The following is a 23282-nucleotide window of genomic DNA, read 5'->3' on the forward strand; positions in this document are numbered from 1 at the left end:
CTCTTGAACAGTCTTCTGCAATCGTTATATAGTTTTATTAATTTTATTTACACAGAAGAAAATGCTGTGATAAGTGAATATGATGCCCTACTTTGTTTCAAAAAAGATTTAAGACCACTTAAAAGTGAATGAAGGCAGAGGGGAAGTGACTTGCCCAAGGCCAAACAGATAGTTCATTGACTCCTGATCCAGGGGCCCTAATTGGCCGAATTATTTTTGTTTTGATGCTGAGTCTTGATTTCAGCAGTCTGTCTGGTACCTTTTTTTTTTTTTTTTTTTTTAATATTTGAGAGAGAGCACACGAGCTGGGGAGAGAGGAGAGAATCCCAAGCGGGCTTCACTCTCAGCATGGGGCCCGACGTTGGGCCCTAGCCCACGGACCGTGAGATCATGACCTGAACCAAAGCCAAGAGTCGGATGCTTAACTGACTGAGCCACCCAGGTGCCCCTGTTTGGTGCTTCTAATTGCAAAATAAAAATAAAACTACTGGGGCGGCTGGGTGGCTCAGTCGGTTGAGCATCTGACTCGGTTTCGGCTCAGGTTGTGATCCCAGAGTCGTGGGATCGAGCCCTGCGTTGTGCTCCACACTGAGCATGGAGCCTGCTTGGGATTCTCTTCCCCTTCTCTGCCCCTCTCCCCTCACTCATGCTCTCTTTCTCTCTAAAGTAAACAAAATTTAAAACTTTTAAATAAGTGAATAAAACTCTCTTATGAATGCCAGTACAGTTTTGTCACCTACCGTCTTACAGACTTCGTACTTTAAATTTCTCAGAAATTTAGAAATGTCTCTAATCTATGCAATATTGTTGTCATAAATTTGGATTTTGGCACGTAGTAGAGAAATAATTTTAGATGCTAGTCCATGTTGGTCGTTTCAGGAAACAATTGTACATTCACATTGACAGTTCTGTGGAAAGGACAAAATTCAGTATTTTATTAGCTTTTTCTGATATGAATAAAGTCTTTGACTCATTTCTTGATGCCTAAAATACATTTACTTTTTTCAGTGCTGAATTTATAACTCTCAATGACTGCCTTCAGTTGGCATATCTGCCTTCCAAAAGAAATCACATGTTGTTACTCTATCCTCGAGAGATTTTAATCCTTGACCTTGAGGTGAATCAAACAGTGGGTGTGATTGCAATAGAACGAACGGGAGTTCCATTTCTGCAGGTATCTGTGATTTATAAATTACATCCCCAAAAGTTGATTATGAATGTTATAGAAAGAAAAAACATGATCGTAGAAATGTCCTTAGTTCCACCTTCTCTTTTCTGTTTATTTAGAAATTAACAATGTTGTCGTATATTCCGATTTTTCTACACTTTCAATTGGTTTGATTTACCCTAGAAATTCTTCTGACTGGTCTGGAGATAAGTATTGAACTATTTAAGTTACCTAGACAAAGACAAATTTTTTATGTATGTAAGTGGAGTTTTTGAATGTTCATTTAGTTTAAAGCTTGGAGATTATGTGTGTATTTTTGTTTTCCTTTTATTTTTCTTTTGCCCATATTCTCTAAATATGAGTTCTGAGCTTCCCAGTATATACTCTTTAATCTATTCTGTTTTTAAAAATGATTATATTGGGGCGCCTGGGTGGCGCAGTCGGTTAAGCGTCCGACTTCAGCCAGGTCACGATCTCGCGGTCCGTGAGTTCGAGCCCCGCGTCGGGCTCTGGGCTGATGGCTCAGAGCCTGGAGCCTGTTTCTGATTCTGTGTCTCCCTCTCTCTCTGCCCCTCCCCCGTTCATGCTCTGTCTCTCTCTGTCCCAAAAATAAATAAACGTTGAAAAAAAAAATTTTTTAAAAATAAAAATAAAAATGATTATATTGTCTTTTTAAAGGTAATACCCTGCTTTCAACGAGATGGTTTATTTTGCCTACATGAAAATGGTTGCATAACTTTACGTGTTCGAAGATCTTATAACAGCATTTTTACCACTTCAAATGAGGAGCCAGGTGAGTTTATATCTCAGAATAATATTAATGTATTTTTCTTTAGAATTTCATAAACCTTCATGTGGCAGATACCAGCCAAAGCATAGAGTTAATGGTAATCCTGGCCTTGAGAAGGTAGTATATGGTTGTGCCCTGGATCGGGCTCCACACTGACAACACAGAACCTGCTTGGGATTCTCTGTCTCTCTCTCTGTCTCTCTGTCTTTCTCTCTCTCTGTGCCCCTCTCCCATTCATGCTGTCTCTGTCTCGAAATAGATAAACTTAAAAAAAAAAAAAAAGTAGAATATGGTCATAATATGGGGCATAAAAAAGCACAAGCCCAAGATTCATCTCTTGGTGTTACAATAGTGTACGTCCTACACAGCAAAGAAAGTAATGATTTGTAATTCCTTCTCAGTTGTATCCATGAGCCAAGTAGGTATTATCTTTGTGAATTTTTCTTCAGCACAAGTAGACCCAGTAAAATACCTTTGTTATTACACTCCCTGACTTCACCTCTGCTTTAGGCATTTCCATTGTAAAATGACATGGGTTAATAAGTCACCAGGGTACTCAGTTGTCATTTTCAGTCTTCTCCTGGAGAATGAAAGCAGTGTTTTGTAAAGTGATGTACTACATAAAGGCAAAGGTGACTTTCACATCTTTTGTAGAGAGCCATTATTTTCGGGCTCATTATATAGACCACTGTAAATTATGATGCTCTATAGTGTACTGTACATTACTTAATCATATCACTGTTGATCCTTTTTCAAAGTTATTTTCTTTTTTAAAAATATTAAAAAACAAGCCATATTGATTATAGTTTTTATTTTGGAAATTAAACTTGGCGTAGACCGTAATTAAATGAATTATATTTGTATTCTGAAATTAGTAGTAATTGTAAAGAGAGAAGGCATGTGTGACAGACTCTGCACTAGTGAAGGAATGATGTTCTTTTTAGTTGAGGTTTGATTTGAACTAAATAGTAGTGATACTGCTGTGGTTGTTTTCTGCCATTTAAAAGAAAACAATACTGTGTTAAGATCCAGATCCTGTCCAGGAACTTACCTATGATTTACGAAGCCAATGCGATGCCATCAGGGTGACAAAAACCGTGCGTCCCTTCAGTATGGTGTGTTGTCCTGTCAATGAGAATGCAGCTGCCCTCGTTGTGAGTGACGGCAGGGTCATGATATGGGAGCTGAAGTCTGCTGTTTGTAACCGAAGCTCACGGAACAGGTAAATGAATCAACGGGATCATTTTCTGGTTTGTTTCCTCTTTTTAAAAGATTACCAGAATCATATGAAAATAGCAGGGACTTTTATTCCTACAGAAAATATTTTTAAAGTGACAATTCAGACTTTAGATTATCAGGGAATCGTGTAAATCTGCCAGGGAAATTTGCCTATGGGTAAGATTAATAAGTACTGTAAAAATGGGTAGAATGCCATGATCCGAAAATGGTAATTTGAGTTACTGAAATGTGACGTCGGTTTTAAATATGTGAAATCGTGTAATTGTTATGTCTTTGCAGTAGTTCTGGTGTGTCACCTTTATATTCACCAGTGTCTTTCTGTGGAATTCCTGTAGGAGTGCTACAGAATAAACTCCCAGACCTCTCCTTAGACAACATGATTGGTAAGCTATTTTCTTTCCTCTAACGTTTAGGTTAGGTATTCTTCTTGAAGGGCAAAATTAATAGTCTCTGGTTTGCAATTATTATAAAGTCAAAGTTAATACTTGAGAAAACTAAAATGTGGAATCATTCTTCCCTCAATAAATCCGAGAGTATGAAATATTTAAGCATAAAAGCCTAGATGAGCATTACAGTTATTAGAATTAGAAAATGTTCATTCATGAGAGATTCTGATTTAAATGAAGGGGATGACATTAGGCCTCCGAATACCAGATGTAGTCTGTGCTGAGTCCTGCCCTACCTCCCCAGGGCCTTCATGCTGGCTTGGCTGGTCCCTTCACTCTGAACACATACTTTCTTTCTCTCCCTTTCTGCTACTCCTAATTTAAGATTCAGCTCGAGTGTTGCTTTCTTTAGTCTCCCTAGCCTGACCTAAATGGTCTTCATTTGTGGTCCCTAACAGTGGTCGGTTGATTGTAGTGATTTTGTTTCCTCCAGTAAATTATAAACCCTGTAAGTTTGGGTCAGTGTTTGATTCCACTTTGTATCCTGAGCACTCAGCAAAGAGCCTTGTACATTCAAGATGTGCAGTATACATTTGTTGAAGGAACAAAGCGAGCAGTTTTAGAAAAAGGTTATTTTAAACATTTGATGTACATTTTAAAATTTTCATGTTGGGGATTCTTTCAATAAATATTTAATTACAGATAAAATACTGTTTCAGAGTTATTTAAGTATTATAGGGTCAGTATATACTAGAGGAAGAATGAGGATTTATGATTTCAAATATTGTACAACTAGAAATTATAAATATGCCAAGGAGTTTTGATGTCTAATTCTTTGAAAATTGTGGCTCTGGCTCATAAAGGATTTTCTGTGCCGTTATTTGTAAAATTCATATTATTTAGTAGGGTTTTTTTTTTTTAATGCTGATGATGATTATACTAGAAAGAACATTACCATATTAATCTTTAAAAAAAATTTTTTTTAACATTTATTTATTTTTGAGAGAGAGAGAGAGGGACAGAGCGCGAGCAGGGGAACCCACGGACCATCAGATCATGACCTGAGCTGGGTGTCAGATGCTTAACCAACTGAGCTACCCAGGCACTCCTCCTTTATTAATCTTTTTAATCAGAGATGACATTTGGGGCACCTGAGTGGCTCAGTTGGTTAAGCATCTGACACCCAGCTCAGGTCATGATCTCACGGTCTGTGGGTTCGAGCCCCACGTTGGGCTCTGTGCTGACAGCTGGGAGCCTAGAGCCTGCTTCGGATTTTTGTCTCACTCTCTCTCTGCCCCTCCCCCACTTGTGCTCTGTCTCTCAAAAATGAATAAAAGTTTAAAAAAAAAAATTTTTTTTTAAATCAGAGATGACATTTATTGGTGCTGTGCTAAATGCCCTGCATGTTACCTTAATAACCCTGCAAGGTGGGTAATACTATTATTATTTCTATTTTATGTAAGTGGGAACTGAGACCCAGAGAGATTTAAAAAACTTGTCCCAAACCACACAGCCAGTAAGTGGAAGAGCCCCCATGTGAGCCCAGTCACCCAGTCTGGAATCTGCTCCTTGGCCATGACCTCCAGTCCTGGCTGCTCTACTGTGATCTTAGGCAAGACCTGACTTCTCCAGGCCTTGCTTTTCTCACGATTCTTCCCACTTGCAAAATCCTTTTGCTCAATGACACTAACTTGTATATTTAAAATTCTTTCTCCTCATCTTCCAAACATAATCCATATGAGGAAGTTTAGACACATACTTGTTTTGCAGAATTCATTTTGTCAGTAACACAGTTTGCTGAGTTAATTGACCTTGTCTTCACTTAATATAAAATATTAAAGTGAAAAGAATTATAAACACTCATGCATAGAACTAATCAGTAATATGAAGCCCACAGGAGGCTGAAATTTCATGCTGTTTAGGTATCTAAGTGATATAAATTACATTTTTTTAAGAGACAAAAGGATACGGATTGTATACAATTCCTGACAATGTAGTTGATTTAAAAGCATTAAATAAATAAAGCTTTGTTACTTGAAAACATTTTAATTAAAACTTTTAATTAAACTTTTAATTTGAAATTCACTATGTCCTTAGTGATAATTGAAAGCAATTCATTTAAATACAGAGGCCTGATTTATATTCATTGGGTAAAGCCTGTTGCTTTTTAAGACCTAATCTGCCCTACCTTGTGAATTGCCTCTATGGGAGAAGTTTGAAGAAAAATATGGCCATTCTCAGAAGTCAACTCCAGGCTACAGAGAGTTGGTAAACATGGTATCTATATGTTGAACTTCACATTCCTTTAGACTCTGTTTTTTGTTACCAAAGGCTGATATCAATTGTATCACTGATCTTAAGGGATCATTTTATTTGGATTAAATTGATGGCCATTTTTCCTGTACGTCTTATGAATTTTAAAGTGTCACTTTATTAAAACGACTTTATAGCTTCAGAAAGTTATAGTTAACATTCAGAGTCCCATCATCCACTTACAGTAATTATTTACATTTTCCCCTTTCACAGTGTACGTGTGGTGTGTGCATACATATGTATATGTATGTGTCTACACACACCCACACTCATGTATCCTTTATTATGTGTTCTTGACGACTATGTCCCGGTATTCAGTAGTGGTTTATAGGAAGAAAATTTGTATATTATACTCTTTTTAGTGAGTGGTCTTGATTTTGTTGTACTCTTCATATTCACGTTTTGTTAAAATGGTTTTACCGAATCTTTTTAGTTTGAGACTTAATAACCTAAGTATAAATGCTATATCTGAAAATAATGCCCATCTAACTGTCAACCATGACAGTTTACACATTATTTATACCATATATTAACATATATTCTCATATTTGTATGTAACATATATAACTTATTTATATATGTTATTTTATATGTTTATATATGAAGTATTTAATTATAAAGCTTAAATTTTATAATTACATTGACACACTAAGATTTCTCATTAGAAATCTAGATGGGTTCTTTGAACCTGCAGTTGGCGATTACTATTTTATGTGTACTTGAGCAAGTGCATCAGTTTGAAAAGCAACCCTTTAAAAAGGCAGGAGGTAAGGTGGGAATGTACTGCAATATCCCACTCCGTAGAAGCTCCTTTCGAACCCAGGTCCCCTCATGGGCTTTGTTTGGTGTCCTCGTACCCGGCACTCAGGCTGAAATCATGCTTCTTAGATGACAGGTCCCTGAAGTCCGGACAACAGTACTCCGGAGTGGTCTGTCCTCTGAGATGGTAGACGGTGCGGTTTAAGTCCCGTAGCCAAGTACAGAGCCACTGTTCAGCTGTAGCCCCTCGGGTGCTGCGTGATACCCTGTAGGTCTGAAGAGTATTTCCACTGAAAAGTTTCTTTACCTTTCAGCATACGTTATAATGAATATGTTTGTATTTTTGATTACCCATCAGGACAAAGCGCCATCGCCGGGGAGGAGCATCCTAAAAGCCCCGTTCTGCAGGAAGTGCACCTCAGGTTCCTGCTGACGGGACTGCTTTCAGGGCTGCCCTCACCTCAGTTCGCCATCCGCATGTGCCCGCCGCTGACCACAAAAAACATCAAGGTGTATCAGCCACTGCTTGCTGTTGGTGCGTATTGGACCTGTTCTTTTTTTAGTCCTTCATGCCTCCTTTCGTTTATAAGACATTTAAGTTTGCTGGTTACTGGAAAATCCTTTCTTTGAGGATAAGGAGGAAGAGGCCCAGTGAATCACGTATATACACACACATCTTAAAGTATTTTGCTTCTTGGGGCGCCTGGGTGGCTCGGTCGTTAAGAGTCCAACTCTTGACTTCGACTCAGGTCATGATCTCTCACTGTGTGAGTCTGAGCCCCGCATCAGGCTCTGCTGACAGCGTGGGGTCTGCTTGGGATTCTGTCTCCCTCTCTCTGTGCCCCTTCCTTGCTTGCTCTCTATCTCTTCTCAAAATAAAAGTAAACTTAACATTTTTTTTCTTTTTTCTGTCCTTTTAAGCCACCCTTTTTAGTCATTTAATTTAATTTAAAAATTTGTTAGGTTTATTTATTTTGAGAGACAGAGTGTGAGCACAGGGTAGGGGCAGAGAGAGAGAATCCCGAGAAGGCCCTGCGCTGTTAGTGTGGAGCCCAGTGTAGGGCTAGAACTCATGAATTGTAAGATCATGACCTGAGCCCAAACCAAGAACCTACCAAGCCATCCAGGCGCCCCTATTCATTCATTTTTGATCGCAATGTTCACTCCTCCACCTGACCCTGGGTGATAGAGCCCCTGACACAATGGGTATCTTTCTGAAATGTTAAGAGGATAATCCCTGTGTGATGCTGAATCCAGATTCCTTGTCTTCTTTTGGACTACCCAAGGCTTATTCTGTGCATGTCATTTTGTTTTGGGTTTTTGTTAATGAATAACATAATCACAGCTAGTACTTTAATGATAGCAGTGCTCTTCATCTGGTATGAATTGTGTATGAAATGTTGTTTAAAGTGACTGTGGTCTCTCTAAAATAAGATTTGCCTTTTGGGTTGAAATTGCAAAGTTTTGTAGTATATATAGATAGAAAATTGGTCTGGGTTTCAACTTGCTGTCACATTAACTTATAGTAATATGAGTAACCTAACTTCCTTTATAGAGGAAAGCAAATTTTAATTTGCTATTAAGTATATAAGGTTAAAGTCCATTTCTCTATAATTTCAAAAAGTATATTCATTTGAAATTGTCAACATTTTTTCTTAAGAGGCTGTTGGTTGGCTTCTGGCTTTCACTCTGGGCCTGTAACACGATTTGTGATTTTTTTTTTTTTTTATACTAAAATGAAAACCTGACCCACAGTTATTTTGTTGCTAGGATGTCTCAGCTTCTCAGCTAACAGTTGACTTGTGAGTACTGAAGGCTCACTGGAGTAATTCTATTTGTCAGTGTTCTGATTTTCCCATTTTTCCTATCACTGTCTTCCAAAAGTGGTTTGCGTTTTAAGGTTTGGTAGTCTGTGTGTACATGTGTCCACATTTATGTAAATCAAATATTTAGTTTTTGCTTCAGAAACTATTAAGCCTCTTATAGAAATTTTAATTGGAATTTGTCAGTGTACACTATATGGACGTGCATGTACAGTGTCAGTATACCTAATTTGTGAAATAGGATTTGGTCAATTTGTTGGAGAAAATTACTTCTTGGCACAGCTAAATAATAAGAGCTGAGTCGGGATCTGAGATTTCTCTCTTTTTTAAAATTTTTTTTTACAACTTCTTTTAAGTTTATTTCTATTTATTTTGGGAGAGCGAGTGAGCAAGGGGGTGGGGGGGAGAGGGCGAGGGCAGAGAGAGAGGGAGACAGAATCTCAAGCAGACGCTACACTGTCACCACAGAGCCTGATGTGGGGCTCGAACTCACAAACCCGTGAGATCATGACCTGGGCTGAAATCAAGATTTGGATGCTTAACCGACTGAGACACCCAGGCGCCCCAGCATCTCAGATTTCTGTTGTAGAAGAAGCTCTATTGTACTGGTATGTCGTGACAGCCAAGTCATTTATTGAGTTAATACACACAAAGTAAAAGGAAAAAACATAAATAAGTGCCTAAGCTTTTGTAGAGTCACTAGGGGAAAAGAGGCAGAGTTCCACTGTGGAATTCTTCCTCCTATAGCACCCCTAGAAGATTAGATCATAGGTTCAGCATCATCAAAACTTGCAGAATATAGAAATCATTTGATTATTATGAAGATCTGTTAATTGAAAGATTTTAGTAATTTTTTAGATATTGTCTCAGCGCTAGAAGTGACTAATTATTGTGGAATAGATGATAAATGCACCCAAGTATGATAGTGTCTTTTCCTAAAATAGTTTTATAAAATATTTAATGAAGCTTTATTCAGCAGGTGAGCTAAAATTGGAGCTTACCTAGCATTTTTACTTCTTTTATTATTATTATTCTGTTATTTCTACATTCGATTACTTTGCATGAATCCATTCATTTTTTTAAGTCATGTGCAGTGAGAAAGTGATTGGCCAACAAGTTATACTGTTGACTTTTCTGGCTTCATTTATAAAAACATTTTAAGGACTGAAACTTTACTTTTTTAAGTATGGCCATGTCCCTTCAAATTAAATTTTAGACACACACACTACCTGAGACCATGAAAAGCATTAGGCATAATAATAACTATAAACCAAAATTACACTGATAACAGAAATAGTACTTAGTTTGTGCTAGGTACTATCCTAAGTGTTTAAAATATGTCTTCTAATTTACTCTCCAGCACATAGATTTTCTATGGGAATAAGAACACAGATTAGTATAGGTAGGTGATTTGTAAGACTGTAAGACAGAGCCAGAGCTTGGCCTCAGGCTTGTAATCCACAGTGAACCGCCATACTTGACCATCTCTATGATTTCTGTAATGTAAAAGACGAAACAAAAAAATCTTTGTAAAGAAGAATGCAAAAGTCCTGCTTAATGAGTTCTGCTAGGTTGCCTTTTTGAGGACCAGCTATATAGTAAACACTCCAAATCTCAGAAAGTATGAGTTCTCATGTATAAAAAAGCTCAGCAAAATGCTTCTTCAAATCGTGTGTGTATTGAGTTAGAGTTTTGAAGTCTTTCTGTAAAAACCTATCCCTGGATTTAGCTAAGATTCAGAGCACGTAAGATTTTTTGAGAAGAGAGAAGACAGAGAAGTTAACTCTTTCTTCACTCATCGCTTGGGTTCCTTTTAGAAAAGGTAAATTTATAAAATGATGAAAATCTTGAGAAAAGACTTGTTGGAAAGATCTGGAACTCCCATTAGATTAATACCCTTCTTTTACATCATTTCGATAGGTACAAGTAATGGTTCTGTCCTGGTGTACCATCTCACCAGTGGGCTGCTGCACAAAGAGTTAAGCGTCCACTCATGTGAAGTCAAGTGAGTATGTCGTTGTGACATTGACATCACAAATATAAGAATACTGGAAAAAAGTTCTGGTAGAATTTTCTACATTGAATCCTCTGCAGAGGTGATTATTTGCCTGGAAACTTTGAACAGTGATTATTCAGGTTTAGAGTAATGGTTATGTTAATCAAGGCTGAGCACTAATTGTTTGCTTTGTGAAAGGGTATTATGCAGTGGGAAATTTTCTTTCTACCTTTTATGGCTGCATCTTATTTCTACAGTCTAGGATATTTTCTCACTAGATATCACTGCGTTTCCTTGTTCATATTTCTGTTACTTGTTTTTCATGTCTATAGAGATCCATCAGTAACACTATTCCTGAAAAATTTGAATCAAGTTGTTTTAACTGTTAACAAATCTGATTTGTTTTTTGTATCAACACCATGAGGAAAGGACCAAACTGTATGGCATTTCTTCTTTCATTTTGAGAGGTGATGTGTTTTATGAGTTCTGTGCATTCAGAGATGTCTGAGGGAAGAAGGTTGCTTCCTGTTTTAATGTGCGCGCATTATCTGCTCCGTAGCTTTTTTTTTTTTTTTAATTTTTTTGGAAATGTTTATTTCTGAGAGACAGAGCATGAGTGAGGGAGGGGCAGAGAGAGAGGAAGACACAGAATCTGAAGCAGGCTTCAGGCTCTGAGCTGTCAGCACAGACCCCGATGCAGGGCTCGAACTCACGAACCGTGAGATTGTCACTCAACCGACTGAGCCACCCAGGCGCCCAGATAGCTTCTTTTGTTGATGGCATGACTGCTTTTCTTTGCCCCAGCAAAGATGGATTGTGAAGTTATGCATGTATAATATAAATTTATCACATTTCTACCATTTTTGATCTTTTAACAAACATAAGAAAGGCTATTTTCTGTCCTTTGTACTTTATATAATTATAGGTCTCACGCATATGTTAAAATTCATATGATCCCTTAGTGAACACGTTATTCTGACTAATTGTGTTTTCCGAATGGGGAAGGGTTAACCCTTTAAGTATCACAACTTCTGATTGTGATGGAAGTTCCAGAAAAGCTTACATTGCCTTCAAGTGTTGTTTGTGGTGCAGCCCAAATGACTGTTGGTTGCCACCTTATGCTGTGCCCTCCACCAGCCCCTTAAATACCTTTCCGTGGAGTCGTAATGTCTTTAGAAATCACTAGGGTGTCGGGTGCAGTGACACAGGTCTGAGTTTGGCCCATTTCAGGCTCTTGTTCGTCTTTTCTTCCGGTAGACCTTTCTGCCACTGCTAATACCTGCTCTCTCCCTTTCTTGTCTGCATTTCTTCTCTTGACATTCCCTTTCACCCTTGCCTTTGTGTAGTGTTTCCTTCTGTGGGTGACACCAGCCAGTCAGACTCTCCATATAATCACAACGTGTTCTGAGGATTGTGTTAAGTGCTAATATTTTGCATGACCATTTCATTGTATCCCCACTACAACTTTATGTGGTAGGCACTATTTTTATTCCCATTTTACAGAAAAAACTCAGTATTGTAATGTGTGAAACAGTAGATGGAATTTAACCTGGGCGTTTCAGGCTTCAGAACTGACCTTTATTTATAGTACATGGGCTACATCTCCAGCTAAAAAAATGCATGTAGCATACATTTTGGCAACAAGATAAAAATGTTGACTTATCTGGGATTCATATACCTGCTTCTGGAAAATCAGGTCATTTTCATTTTTTTCTGAACACTGAAATCTTTAATAAAGAGTCAATAGCTAGTTTATCAGCAAGCTATTAGTTTTTTTTTTTTTATAAAGCCATGGCAAACTAATTTTATCTCATTTTATTTATTTATTTATTTATTTTAATGTTTATTTATTTTCTTTTTTTTTAATATGAAATTTATTGTCAAATTGGTTTCCATACAACACCCAGTGCTCATCCCAACAGGTGCCCTCCTCAATACCCATCACCCACCCTCCCCTCCCTCCCACCCCCCATCAACCCTCAGTTCATTCTCAGTTTTTAAGAGTCTCTTATGGTTTGGCTCCCTCCCTCTCTAACATTATTTTCCCTTCCCCGCCCCCATGGTCTTCTGTTAAGTTTCTCAGGATCCACATAAGAGTGAAAACATATGGTATGTCTTTCTCTGTATGACTTATTTCACTGAGCATAACACTCTCCAGTTCCATCCGCGTTGCTACAAAAGGCCATATTTCATTCTTTCTCATTGCCACGTAGTATTCCATTGTGTATATAAACCACAATTTCTTTATCCATTCATCAGTTGATGGACATTTAGGCTCTTTCCATAATTTGGCTATTGTTGAGAGTGCTGCTATAAACATTGGGGTACAAGTGCCCCTATGCATCAGCACTCCTGTATCCCTTGGGTAAATTCCTAGCAGTGCTACTGCTGGGTCATAGAGCAGGTCTATTTTTAATTTTTTGAGGAACCTCCACTGTTTTCCAGAGTGGCTACGCCAGTTTGCATTCCCACCAACAGTGCAAGAGGGTTCCCGTTTCTCCACATCCTTCCAGCATCTATAGTCTCCTGATTTGTTCATTTTAGCCACTCTGACTGGCGTGAGGTGGTATTGCAGTGTGGTTTTGATTTGTATTTCCCTGATGAGCGATGTTGAGCATCTTTTCATGTGCCTGTTGGCCATCCAGATGTCTTCTTTAGAGAAGTGTCTATTCATGTTTTCTGCCCATTTCTTCACTGGATTATTTGTTTTTCAGGTGTGGAGTTTGGTGGGCTCTTTGTAGATTTTGGATACTAGCCCTTTGTCCAATAACTCATTTGCAAATATCTTTTCCCATTCCACTGGCTGCCTTTTAGTTTTGTTGATTGTTTCCTTTGCTGTGCAGAAGCTTTTTATCTTCATGAGGTCCCAATAGTTCATTTTTGCTTTTAATTCCCTTGCTTTTGGGGATGTGTCAAGTAAGAAATTGCTGTGGCTGAGGTCAGAGAGGTTTTTTCCTGCTTTCTCCTCTAGGGTTTTGATGGTTTCCTGTCTCACATTCAGGTCCTTTATCCATTTTGAGTTTGTTTTGTGAATGGTGTAAGAAAGTGGTCTCGTTTCATCCTTCTGCATGTTGCTGTCCATTTCTCCCAGCACAATTTGTTAAAGAGACTGTCTTTTTTCCATTGGATATTCTTTCCTGCTTTGTCAAAGATTAGTCGGCCATACTTTTGTGGGTCTAGTTCTGGGGTTTCTATTCTATTCCATTGGTCTATGTGTCTGTTTTTTGTGCTAATACCATGCTGTCTTGATGATTCCAGCTTTGTAGTAGAGGCTAAAGTCTGGGATTGTGATGCCTCCTGCTTTGGTCTTCTTCAAAATTACTTTGGCTATTTGGGGCCTTTTGTGGTTCCATACAAATTTTAGGATTGCTTGTTCTAGCTTGGAGAAAAATGCTGGTGGAAGTTTGATTGGGATTGCATTGAATGTGTAGATAGCTTTGGGTATTATTGACATTTTAGCAATATTTATTCTTCCAATCCATGAGCACGGAATGTTTTTCCATTTCTTTATATCTTCTTCAATTTCCTTCATGAGCTTTCTATAGTTTTCAGCATACAGATCTTTTACATCTTTGGTTAGGTTTATTCCTAGGTATTTTATGCTTCTTGGTGCAATTGTGAATGGGATCAGTTTCTTTATTTGTCTTTCTGTTGCTTCATTATTAGTGTATGAGAATGCAACTGATTTCTTTACATTGATTTTGTATCCTGCGACTTTGCTGAATTCATGTATCAGTTCTAGCAGACTTTTGGTGGAGTCTGTCGGATTTTCCATGTATAATATCATGTCATCTGCAAAAAGTGACAGCTTAACTTCATCTTTGCCAATTTTGATGCCTTTGATTTCCTTTTGTTGTCTGATTGCTGATGTTAGAACTTCCAACACTGTGTTAAACAACAGCAGTGAGAGTGGACATCCCTGTCGTGTTCCTGATCTCAGGGAGAAAGCTCTCAGTTTTTCCCTATTGAGGATGATATTAGTTGTGGACTTTTCTTAAATGACTTTTATGATGTTTAAGTATGTTCCTTCTACCCCGACTTTCTCGAGCGTTTTTATTAAGAAAGGATGCTGAATTTTGTCAAATGCTTTTTCTGCATCGATTGACAGGATCATATGGTTCTTATATTTTCTTTTATTAATGTGATGTATCGCACTGATTGATTTGCGAATGTTGAACCAGCCCTGCAGCGCAGGAATGAATCCCACTTGATCATGGTGAATAATTCTTTCTATATGCTGTTGAATTCGATTTGCTAGTATCTTGAGAATTTTTGCATCCGTATTCATCAGGGATATTGGCCTGTAGTTCTCTTTTTTTTGCTGGGTCTCTATCTGGTTTAGGAATTAGAATAATACTGGCTTCATAGAATGAGTCTGGAAGTTTTCCTTCCCTTTCTATTTTTTGGAACAGCTTGAGAAGGATAGGTATTATCTCTGCTTTAAATGTCTGGTAGAATTCTCCTGGGAAGCCATCTGGTCCGGGACTCTTACTTGTTGGGAGATTTTTGATAACTGATTCAATTTCTTCGCTGGTTATGGATCTGTTTAAGCTTTCTATTTCTTCCTGTGTGAGTTTTGGAAGTGTGTGGGTGTTTAGGAATTTGTCCATTTCTTCCAGATTGTCTAGTTTGTTGGCATATAGTTTTTCATAGTATTCCCAGATAATTGCTTGTATTTCTGAGGGATTGGTTGTAATAATTCCATTTTCATTCATGATTTTATCTTTTTGGGTCATCTCCCTTTTCTTTTTGAGAAGTCTGGCTAGAGGTTTATCAATTTTATTTATTTTTTCAAAAAACCAACTCTTGGTTTCATTGATGTGTTCTACAGTTTTTTTAGATTCTATATTGTTTATTTCTGCTCTGATCTTTATTATTTCTCTTCTTCTGCTGGGTTTGGGGTGTCTCTGCCTTCTGCTTCTATTTCCTTTAGGTGTGCTGTTAGATTTTGTATTTGGGATTTTTCTTGTTTCTTGAGATAGGCCTGGATTGCAATGTATTTTCCTCTCAGGACTGCCTTTGCTGCCTCCCAAAGCGTTTGGATTGTTGTATTTTCATTTTCATTTGTTTCCATATATTTTTTAATTTCTTCTCTAATTGCCTGGTTGACCCATTCATTCTTTAGTAGGGTGTTCTTTAACCTCCATGCTTTTGGAGGTTTTCCAGACTTTTTCCCGTGGTTGATTTCAAGCTTCATAGCATTGTGGTTTGAAAGTATGCATGGTATGATCTCAATTCTTGTATACTTATGAAGGGCTGTTTTGTGACCCAGTATGTGATGTATCTTGGAGAATGTTCCATGTGCACTCGAGAATAAAGTATATTCTGTTGCTTTGGGATGCAGAGTTCTAAATAATCTGTCAAGTCCATCTGATCCAATGTATCATTCAGGGCCCTTGTTTCTTTATTGATCCTGTGTCTAGATGATCTATTCATTGTTGTAAGTGGAGTATTAAAGCCTCCTGCAATTACCACATTCTTATCAATAAGGTTGCTTATGTTTGTGATTAACTGTTTTATATATTTGGGGGCTCCCGTATTCGGCGCATAGACATTTGTAATTGTTAGCTCTTCCTGATGGATAGACCCTGTAATTATTATATAATGCCCTTCTTCATCTCTTGTTACAGCCTCTAATTGAAAGTCTACTTTGTCTGATATAAGTATCTGATATAAGCTACTTCAGCTTTCTTTTGACTTCCAGTAGCATGGTAGATAGTTCTCCATCCCCTCACTTTCGATCTTAAGGTGCCCTCAGGTCTAAAATGAGTCTCTTGTAGACAGCAAATAGATGGGTCTTGTTTTTTTATCCATTCTGATACCCTATGTCTTTTGGTTGGAGCATTTAGTCCATTTACATTCAGTGTCATTATAGAAAGATACGGATTTAGAGTCGTTGTGATGTCTGTAGGTTTCATGCTTGTAGTGATGTCTCTGGTACTTTGTCTCACAGGAACCCCCTTAGGATCTCTTATAGGGCTGGTTTAGTGGTGATGAATTCCTTCAGTTTTTGTTTGTTTGGGAAGACCTTTATCTCTCTTTCTATTCTAAATGACAGACTTGCTGGATAAAGGATTCTTGGCTGCATATTTTTTCTGTTCATCACATTGAAGATTTCTTGCCATTCCTTTCTGGCATGCCAAGTTTCAGTAGATAGATCCATCACTAGTCTCATTGGTCTCCCTTTATATGTTAGAGCATGTTTATCCCTAGCTGCTTTCAGAATTTTCTCTTTATCCTTGTATTTTGCCATTTTCACTATGATATGTCGTGCAGAAGATCGATTCAAGTCACGTCTGAAGGGAGTTCTCTGTGCCTCTTGAATTTCAGTGCCTTTTTCCTTCCCAGATTAGGGAAGTTCTCAGCTATGATTTCTTCAAGTACACCTTCAGCACCTTTCTCTCTCTCTTCCTCCTCTGGAATCCCAATTGTGCGTATATTATCGCATTTTATCACATCATTTAGTTCTCTCATTCTCTCCTCATACTCCTGGATTTTTTTATCTCTCTTTTTCTCACCTTCCTCTTTTTCCATAATTTTATCTTCTAATTCACCTATTCTCTCCTCTGCCTCTTCAATCCGAGCTGTGGTCGCCTCCATTTTATTTTGCAGCTCATTTATAGCATTTTTAGCTCCTCCTTTCTGTTTCTTAGTCCCTTGATCTCTGTAGCAATAGATTCTCTGCTGTCCTCTATACTTTTTTCAAGCCCAGCGATTAATTTTATGACTATTATTTTAAATTCATTTTCTGTTATATTGCTTAAATCCTTTTTGATCAGTTCGTTAGCTGTCGCTACTTCCTGGAGTTTCTTTTGAGGAGAATTCTTCTGTTTCGTCATTTTGGATAGTCCCTGGAGTGGCGCGGAACTGCAGGGCTCTTCCTCTATGCTGTCTGGAGTTACTTGCGTTGGTGGGCGGGGCCGCAATCAGACCTGATGTCTGTCCCCAGCCCACTGCTGGGGCCACGGTCCGACTGGTGTGTACCTTAGCTTCCCTTCTCCCAGAGACAGGACTCACTGTGGAGTGGTGTGGCCCCTGTCTGGGCTACTTGCACACTGCCAGGCTTGTGGTGCTGCTTGGATGGGATCTTGCCTATTAGCCGGGGTGGATCTGCAAGGTGCACAGGGGCAGGAGGGGCAGACTCAGCTCACTTTGCCTTTGGTGGTCCGCTGCGGGAGGAGCCCTGCGGCACCAGGAGGGAGGCAGACCCGTCGGAGGGATCAAGCTATTCGTTTTAAACGAGATTTGTTATCCTGGATTAGTCATGTGGTCTATGTCACTAAGTACATGACTTACACATGCTGTGATAATGTTTGTTATTGAGTGATGCTGAATTATAAAGTGTTACTTGGAATACCAAATAATGGATGTGCTACTCAGGCTGATTTGTGAATGATCACACAAATGTGCTCCATTTTTTTTAAGTTTATTTATTTTGAGAGAGAGAGCGCGAGCATGGGAGGGGCAGAGAGAGAGGGAAAGAGAAAATCCCGAGTAGGCTCCATGCTGTCAGTGCAGAGCCCCCATGTGGGGCTCTGTCCCACAAACCGTAAGATCATAATCTCAGCCGAAATCAAGAGTCGGTCGCTTAACTGACTGAGCCACCCAGACACCCCTCCATTTTTTAATATGAATTTTCCTTTTTAATTGCCATGTTGAAAATAACTCACATTTTATATCCGGAGATCACGTGCAGGAGGATGCTAAAATCCTTCCATCTTTGTGTTTCTACTAATGCAATTATAGTATTACAGTTAAAAACCATTATGAAAATTTCACACATGTGTTATAAAAATTGCTGAACTTATTAGCAATAAACCTAATAATTCTAGATATTCATATGCACATTTAGGCCAACTTTTAGAAAGTTGTTTTTACTTTGTACTAAATGTGTTTTAAAAACCACTTGCTCTTACAAAACTTGAATCTTATGCACACACATGGGCAGGGAGGGACTGCCTAACTGCAGGTAGTTGTTTGTGTGCTGTTTTAAAGCCATGTTGTTTGGGACGCCTGAGTGGCTCAGTCGGTTAAGCATCCGACTTCAGCTCAGGTCATGATCTCACGGTTCGTGAGTTCAAACCCCGCATCAGGCTCTGTGTTGACAGCTTGGAGCCTGGAGCCTGCTTCAGATTCTGTGTCCCCCTCTCTCTCTGCCCCACCCCTGCTTGTGTTCTCTCTCTGTCTTTCAAAAATGAATAAACATAAAAAAAAAAATTAAAGCCATGATGTTTTAGCCAGTTATGCTTTACTGATAGGTACTGAGCATCTTCTGTATTCCTGTAAACAAAACCTTGATGCTTATGTCCAGGGGAGGAAACCTAGGAGTAAATAAGTAGTACATGCAGGTTTTTTAGATTACTGGTTTGTGCCTTTGTCCAGTAGGCTACATTTATAATAATAAAGCACAATACCATTTTCAGTGTCAAAACTTACTACAACAGCAGTTTATATGACTTTCAGAACGTTGACTGACTATTACTTTGAGCAAATTGAGTGATTTTTGGAAAGTAAAATAATAATCTCTGTTTTGTCTGTAATTTTGCACAAGTTAGTTTCTTGGCATTGTAGAAGTTCAAGGCCTTCCCGAGGTGGGTGTCCCCCACCCCCATGACTGCCAGTCACCTAAGTGTCAAGAAGTAGCCTCTGCAGCAGGCCCGGGAGAACCCCAGATACCTAGTGACAGAGTCTACGGTTACAGTTGTTCGCTGGTTAGTCCCAGCAGAACCATCCTAGATTGAGTCAGAAAGTGAACTGCTCTTCTTAGGAGTTTTTAATAGAGCTCAGTGTGTAATTAAACCCAGACAGCAACTTTCTAATCCTGAGAGCAGTGTGGTGCTTGCTATTGTTTGACAAGAGTTTTCATTCTTTTCTGTTGAGAAATAATCCCGCCCTTATCTAGTTTTCTTTGAAGTCCAACTTGATTTTTATTTTCTTCAGTTGATCAGTAGGAATCAGATAGAAAAGCTGCTGCTGGACTCTGCTCAACGGCAACAAGCTCACAGTGCTTGATTACGAGTAAGCAGCCACTCCGTGTTCTCTTCTATGCTCAGCACTGGGGTGTCTTGTAAACAGTGGGGAAAACAGGCCGAATGCGTGTGGTACAGTCATAAGGAGGAACGCTGGCTTTCCTCGGATATCCTTCATTTAATCCGACAGAACGGACTGAGTGCCTGTCACATGGAGAGGCATGGTGTGGTGCCTCCCTTCAAAGAGTACAACCCAGGGCAGTGTCTCTCAGCCAGTGGCACTATTTCCTCTAGTTGTTTAGACTTTCAGGCAGCACCCTGTTTGCCCTCTGGGTCTCGGCAGGCCCCAGAGACCAGATTCCGTGTGATTCTTACAAGCTTCTGTGGAACTCCGTCCCACTGTCTTTTGTAATAAGGAATCGAGAACACACTTATGTAATGTCTTTTTTTCTGCTAGATCATAAGCTCCAGAAGGCCCGACTCATGTCACAGCGGTACTCTCGGCACCTAGCACAGTCACGGGTACACACTGGGTACTTCACAGGTACCTCTGTAAAAATAATGAATGAAGAAGGGGGACCGGGATTCTTGGTATCCAGAGGTCGTGGCATCACCGCTGGAGCATAGGTGTTCAGATAGCCAGCAACGAGCCTTGGAGAGTGTGTCTTAGGTTTGTCGGTGAACAGATCTGCTCAGAGCTGCCAGACTTACAAAGCACCGCAAGTCCAAGATGATTTCTCACTTCTTTTGTTCACTCTAAGTAGAAACTTAATGAGTACTGTGACATGTTAGAGAAGGGAGAGAGAAGCATGAGACAATGAGGCTTTTCAGTGAATGATTAACCAGATTTATATTGTATTCAGTGTAGGTGTGGTTTGAGTTTAGTAAATGAGGAGGATTCACGAAGAAAATAGGGCTTGACTTAGATCTGGAAATAAGAATAGTAATGATAATAATGGTAATTGCTAATACATGCAGCGCTTACTGTGTGCCAGGCATTCTTTATGTACACAGTGTTATTATTCCTGCAGTAATAACAGGTAAGGTGTAGAGAGAGCACAGAGCTGGAAGTGCTGAAGCCAGGATTTGAACTCAAGTAGTATTTGAAGAGAGAAGGAGAGAGGTCTTTTCAGGCCAAGCATGGACATTTTTTTAATTTTAATTTTAATTTTTTTTAACATTTACTTATTTTTGAGAGACAGAAATAAGAGAGACAGCATGAATGGGAGAGGGTCAGGGAGAGGAAGATACAGAATCCAAAGCAAGCTCCAGTCTCCGAGCTGTCAGCACAGAGCCCGATGTAGGGCTCGAATTCACGAACTGTGAGATCATGACCTGAGCCGAAATCGGACGCTTAACCGACTGAGCCACCCAAGTGCCCCATTTTTTTTTTTTAATGTTTATTTTTGAGAGAGAGGGAGAAGCGTGTGCATGAGAGGGGGAGGAGCAGAGAGAGAAGGGGACAGAGGATCCAAAGCAGACTTTGTGCTGACAGCCTGACTGGGGCTCGAACTCAGAAATCATTGAAATGACCTGAGCCGAAGTTGGACTTTTAACCGACTGAGCCACCCAGGCGCCCTCAAGGCACGGAAGTTCTTAAGGGCACTCAGTTTTAAGCGCCTGATTTGAGTGTTTCAGCACAATTGTACACTTAAAGAGTTATAATCTTTGATAACTATGGCAGTTCCTTGGTTTAACAAATATTGTTTTCAGCTCCTTTGGGACCATCTTTGCCCCTCTGAGGAGGGCAGATCGGTGGATACACAGGGGTCAGTGAGGAAAGTTACTGTAGTTAAAGTAGCAGACAAGATTCAGAGGATTGAGAGATAAATTTGGTAGGATGAGCAAATGGCTGGATGGCCTCGGAAGTTACATAGGAGTTTGGATATGATGCAGGAAGCCATCATGTCTTCATGCGCAAATGAGAGACCTGTTCGAAACAGCATGTAATGCTAAATCTAACAAGAGCTTTCGAATTGGAGTAGATATGGATAAACTTGATCGGGGTTAGCATGCATTTTTTCTAAAGGACCAGATAGTAAATATTTTAGGCTTTGCAGGCCATAAAATTTCTATCACAGCTAGTCAATTCTGTCATTATATGAGGAAAGCAGTCATAGATGACATGTTGTTAAACAACAATTGTCCCATAAATGCTGATGAGCAGTTGCATATAGGACAAAGGTTAGACGTCCCTCCCAGCCAGCCTCTATGACCTTGTAACCAAGGTAGGGCAGTAGTGCAAAATTTCTCCTTCTCCTTCTTATGATTCTGACCGTGCACTTGTCCTGTGGCTCCCCACCTGCCCCCACCTCCATTCTCTATAAGCCATGGTGGTAACACTCTGCAGATGATGTCAGTGGGAGAAACTGTGGATTCACCTCCTGTCAGTCCCCAGAAAGGAGACTTCCAGGCCTCTGGTTGACAGGTTGCTGTCTTCTCGTTTCTTTGAGATTTTTCTTTTGTGCTTTTCTCTAATTAATAAACCATTTGGAACTGCAAGCCGCTTCCAAATCTAACAGCTAAGTTCAAATTGTTTGCTTCAGGAATTTCTGCCTCCTAGCCAACTAGGAGATTTGATGAAATTCTTCAGTGTACCCAACTTTAAAAGCAGTCTGGCTCAGAATATTTGTTTTTTTTACAATTTTTTACAATTTTTTAAAATTTAAATCCCAAGTTAGTTGACATATAGTGTAGTAATGATTTTAGGAATAGAATTTAGTGATTCATCACTTACATATAACACCCAGTGCTTGTCCCAACAAGTGTTCTCCTTAATGCCCCCTGCCCATTTAGCCCATCCCCCCACCCATAACCCCGCCAGCAACCTTCAGTTTGTTCTCTGTATTTAAGAGTCTCTTATGGTTTGTCTCCCTCTCTGTTTTTATATTATTTTTGCTTCCCTTTCCTTATGCTCATCTGTTTTGTATCTTAAACTCCACATATGAGTGAAATCATAACGATCTTTTTATTTATTTTATTTTATTTTATTTTAATTTTATTTTATTGTCTTATTTTATTTAGCATAATACACGCTGTTCCATCCACATAGTTGCAAATGGCAAGGTTTCATTCTCTTTGATCGCCGAGTAATATTCCATTGTGTATATATACCACATCTTTTTTATCCATTCATCAGTTGATGGACATTTGGGCTCTTTCCATACTTTGGCTATTGTCGATAGTGCTGCTATAAACATGGGGGTGCATGTGCCCCTTTGAATCAGCACACCTGTATCCTTTGGATAAATACCTAGTAGTGCAATTGCTGGGTCGTAGGGTAGTTCTATTTTTAATTTTTTGAGGAACCTCCATACTGTTTTCCAGAGTGCCTGCACCAGTTTGCATTCCCACCAGTAGTGCAAAAGGGTTCCTTTTTCTCTGCATCCTTGCCAACACCTGTTTTTTCCTGAATTGTTAATTTTAGCCATTCTGACGGGTGTGAGGTGGTATCTCATTGTGGTTTTGATTTGTATTTCCCTGATGGTGAGTGATGTTGAGCATTTTTTCATGTGTCTGTTAGCCATCTGGATGTCTTCTTTGGAAAACTGTCTATTCATGTGTTTTGCCCATTTCTTCACTGGATTATTTGTTTTTTAGGTGTTGAGTTTGATAAGTTCTTTATAGATTTTTAGATACTAACCCATTTGCAAATATATTCTCCCCTTCTGTCAATTGCCTCTTAGCTTCGCTGATTGTTTCCTTTACTGTGCAGAAGCTTTTTATCTTGGGGTCCCAGTAGTTCATTTTTGCTTTTATTTCTCTTACCTCTGGAGACATGCCAAGCAAGAAATTGCTGCAGCCGAGGTCAGAGAGGTTGTTGCCTGTTTTCTCCTCTA

General features: G+C 39.1%; 1 protein-coding gene across 2 annotated transcripts in view; it reads left to right on the plus strand.

Moving 5' to 3' along the window:
* WDR11 (WD repeat domain 11) overlaps window positions 1-23282 on the plus strand; it is a 68393-nt gene that overhangs the window by 11500 nt on the left and 33611 nt on the right. For both annotated transcript variants that reach the window (XM_045439145.1, XM_045439146.1), the window contains exons 6-11: window positions 1009-1174; window positions 1847-1961; window positions 2985-3180; window positions 3477-3580; window positions 7014-7190; window positions 10399-10483. In XM_045439145.1, the coding sequence (XP_045295101.1) occupies window positions 1009-1174; window positions 1847-1961; window positions 2985-3180; window positions 3477-3580; window positions 7014-7190; window positions 10399-10483 (843 nt within the window). The remainder of the gene's footprint in view (window positions 1-1008; window positions 1175-1846; window positions 1962-2984; window positions 3181-3476; window positions 3581-7013; window positions 7191-10398; window positions 10484-23282) is intronic.

This window comes from Leopardus geoffroyi, chromosome D2 (assembly GCF_018350155.1).
Source record: "Leopardus geoffroyi isolate Oge1 chromosome D2, O.geoffroyi_Oge1_pat1.0, whole genome shotgun sequence".
Taxonomy (NCBI): domain Eukaryota; kingdom Metazoa; phylum Chordata; class Mammalia; order Carnivora; family Felidae; genus Leopardus; species Leopardus geoffroyi.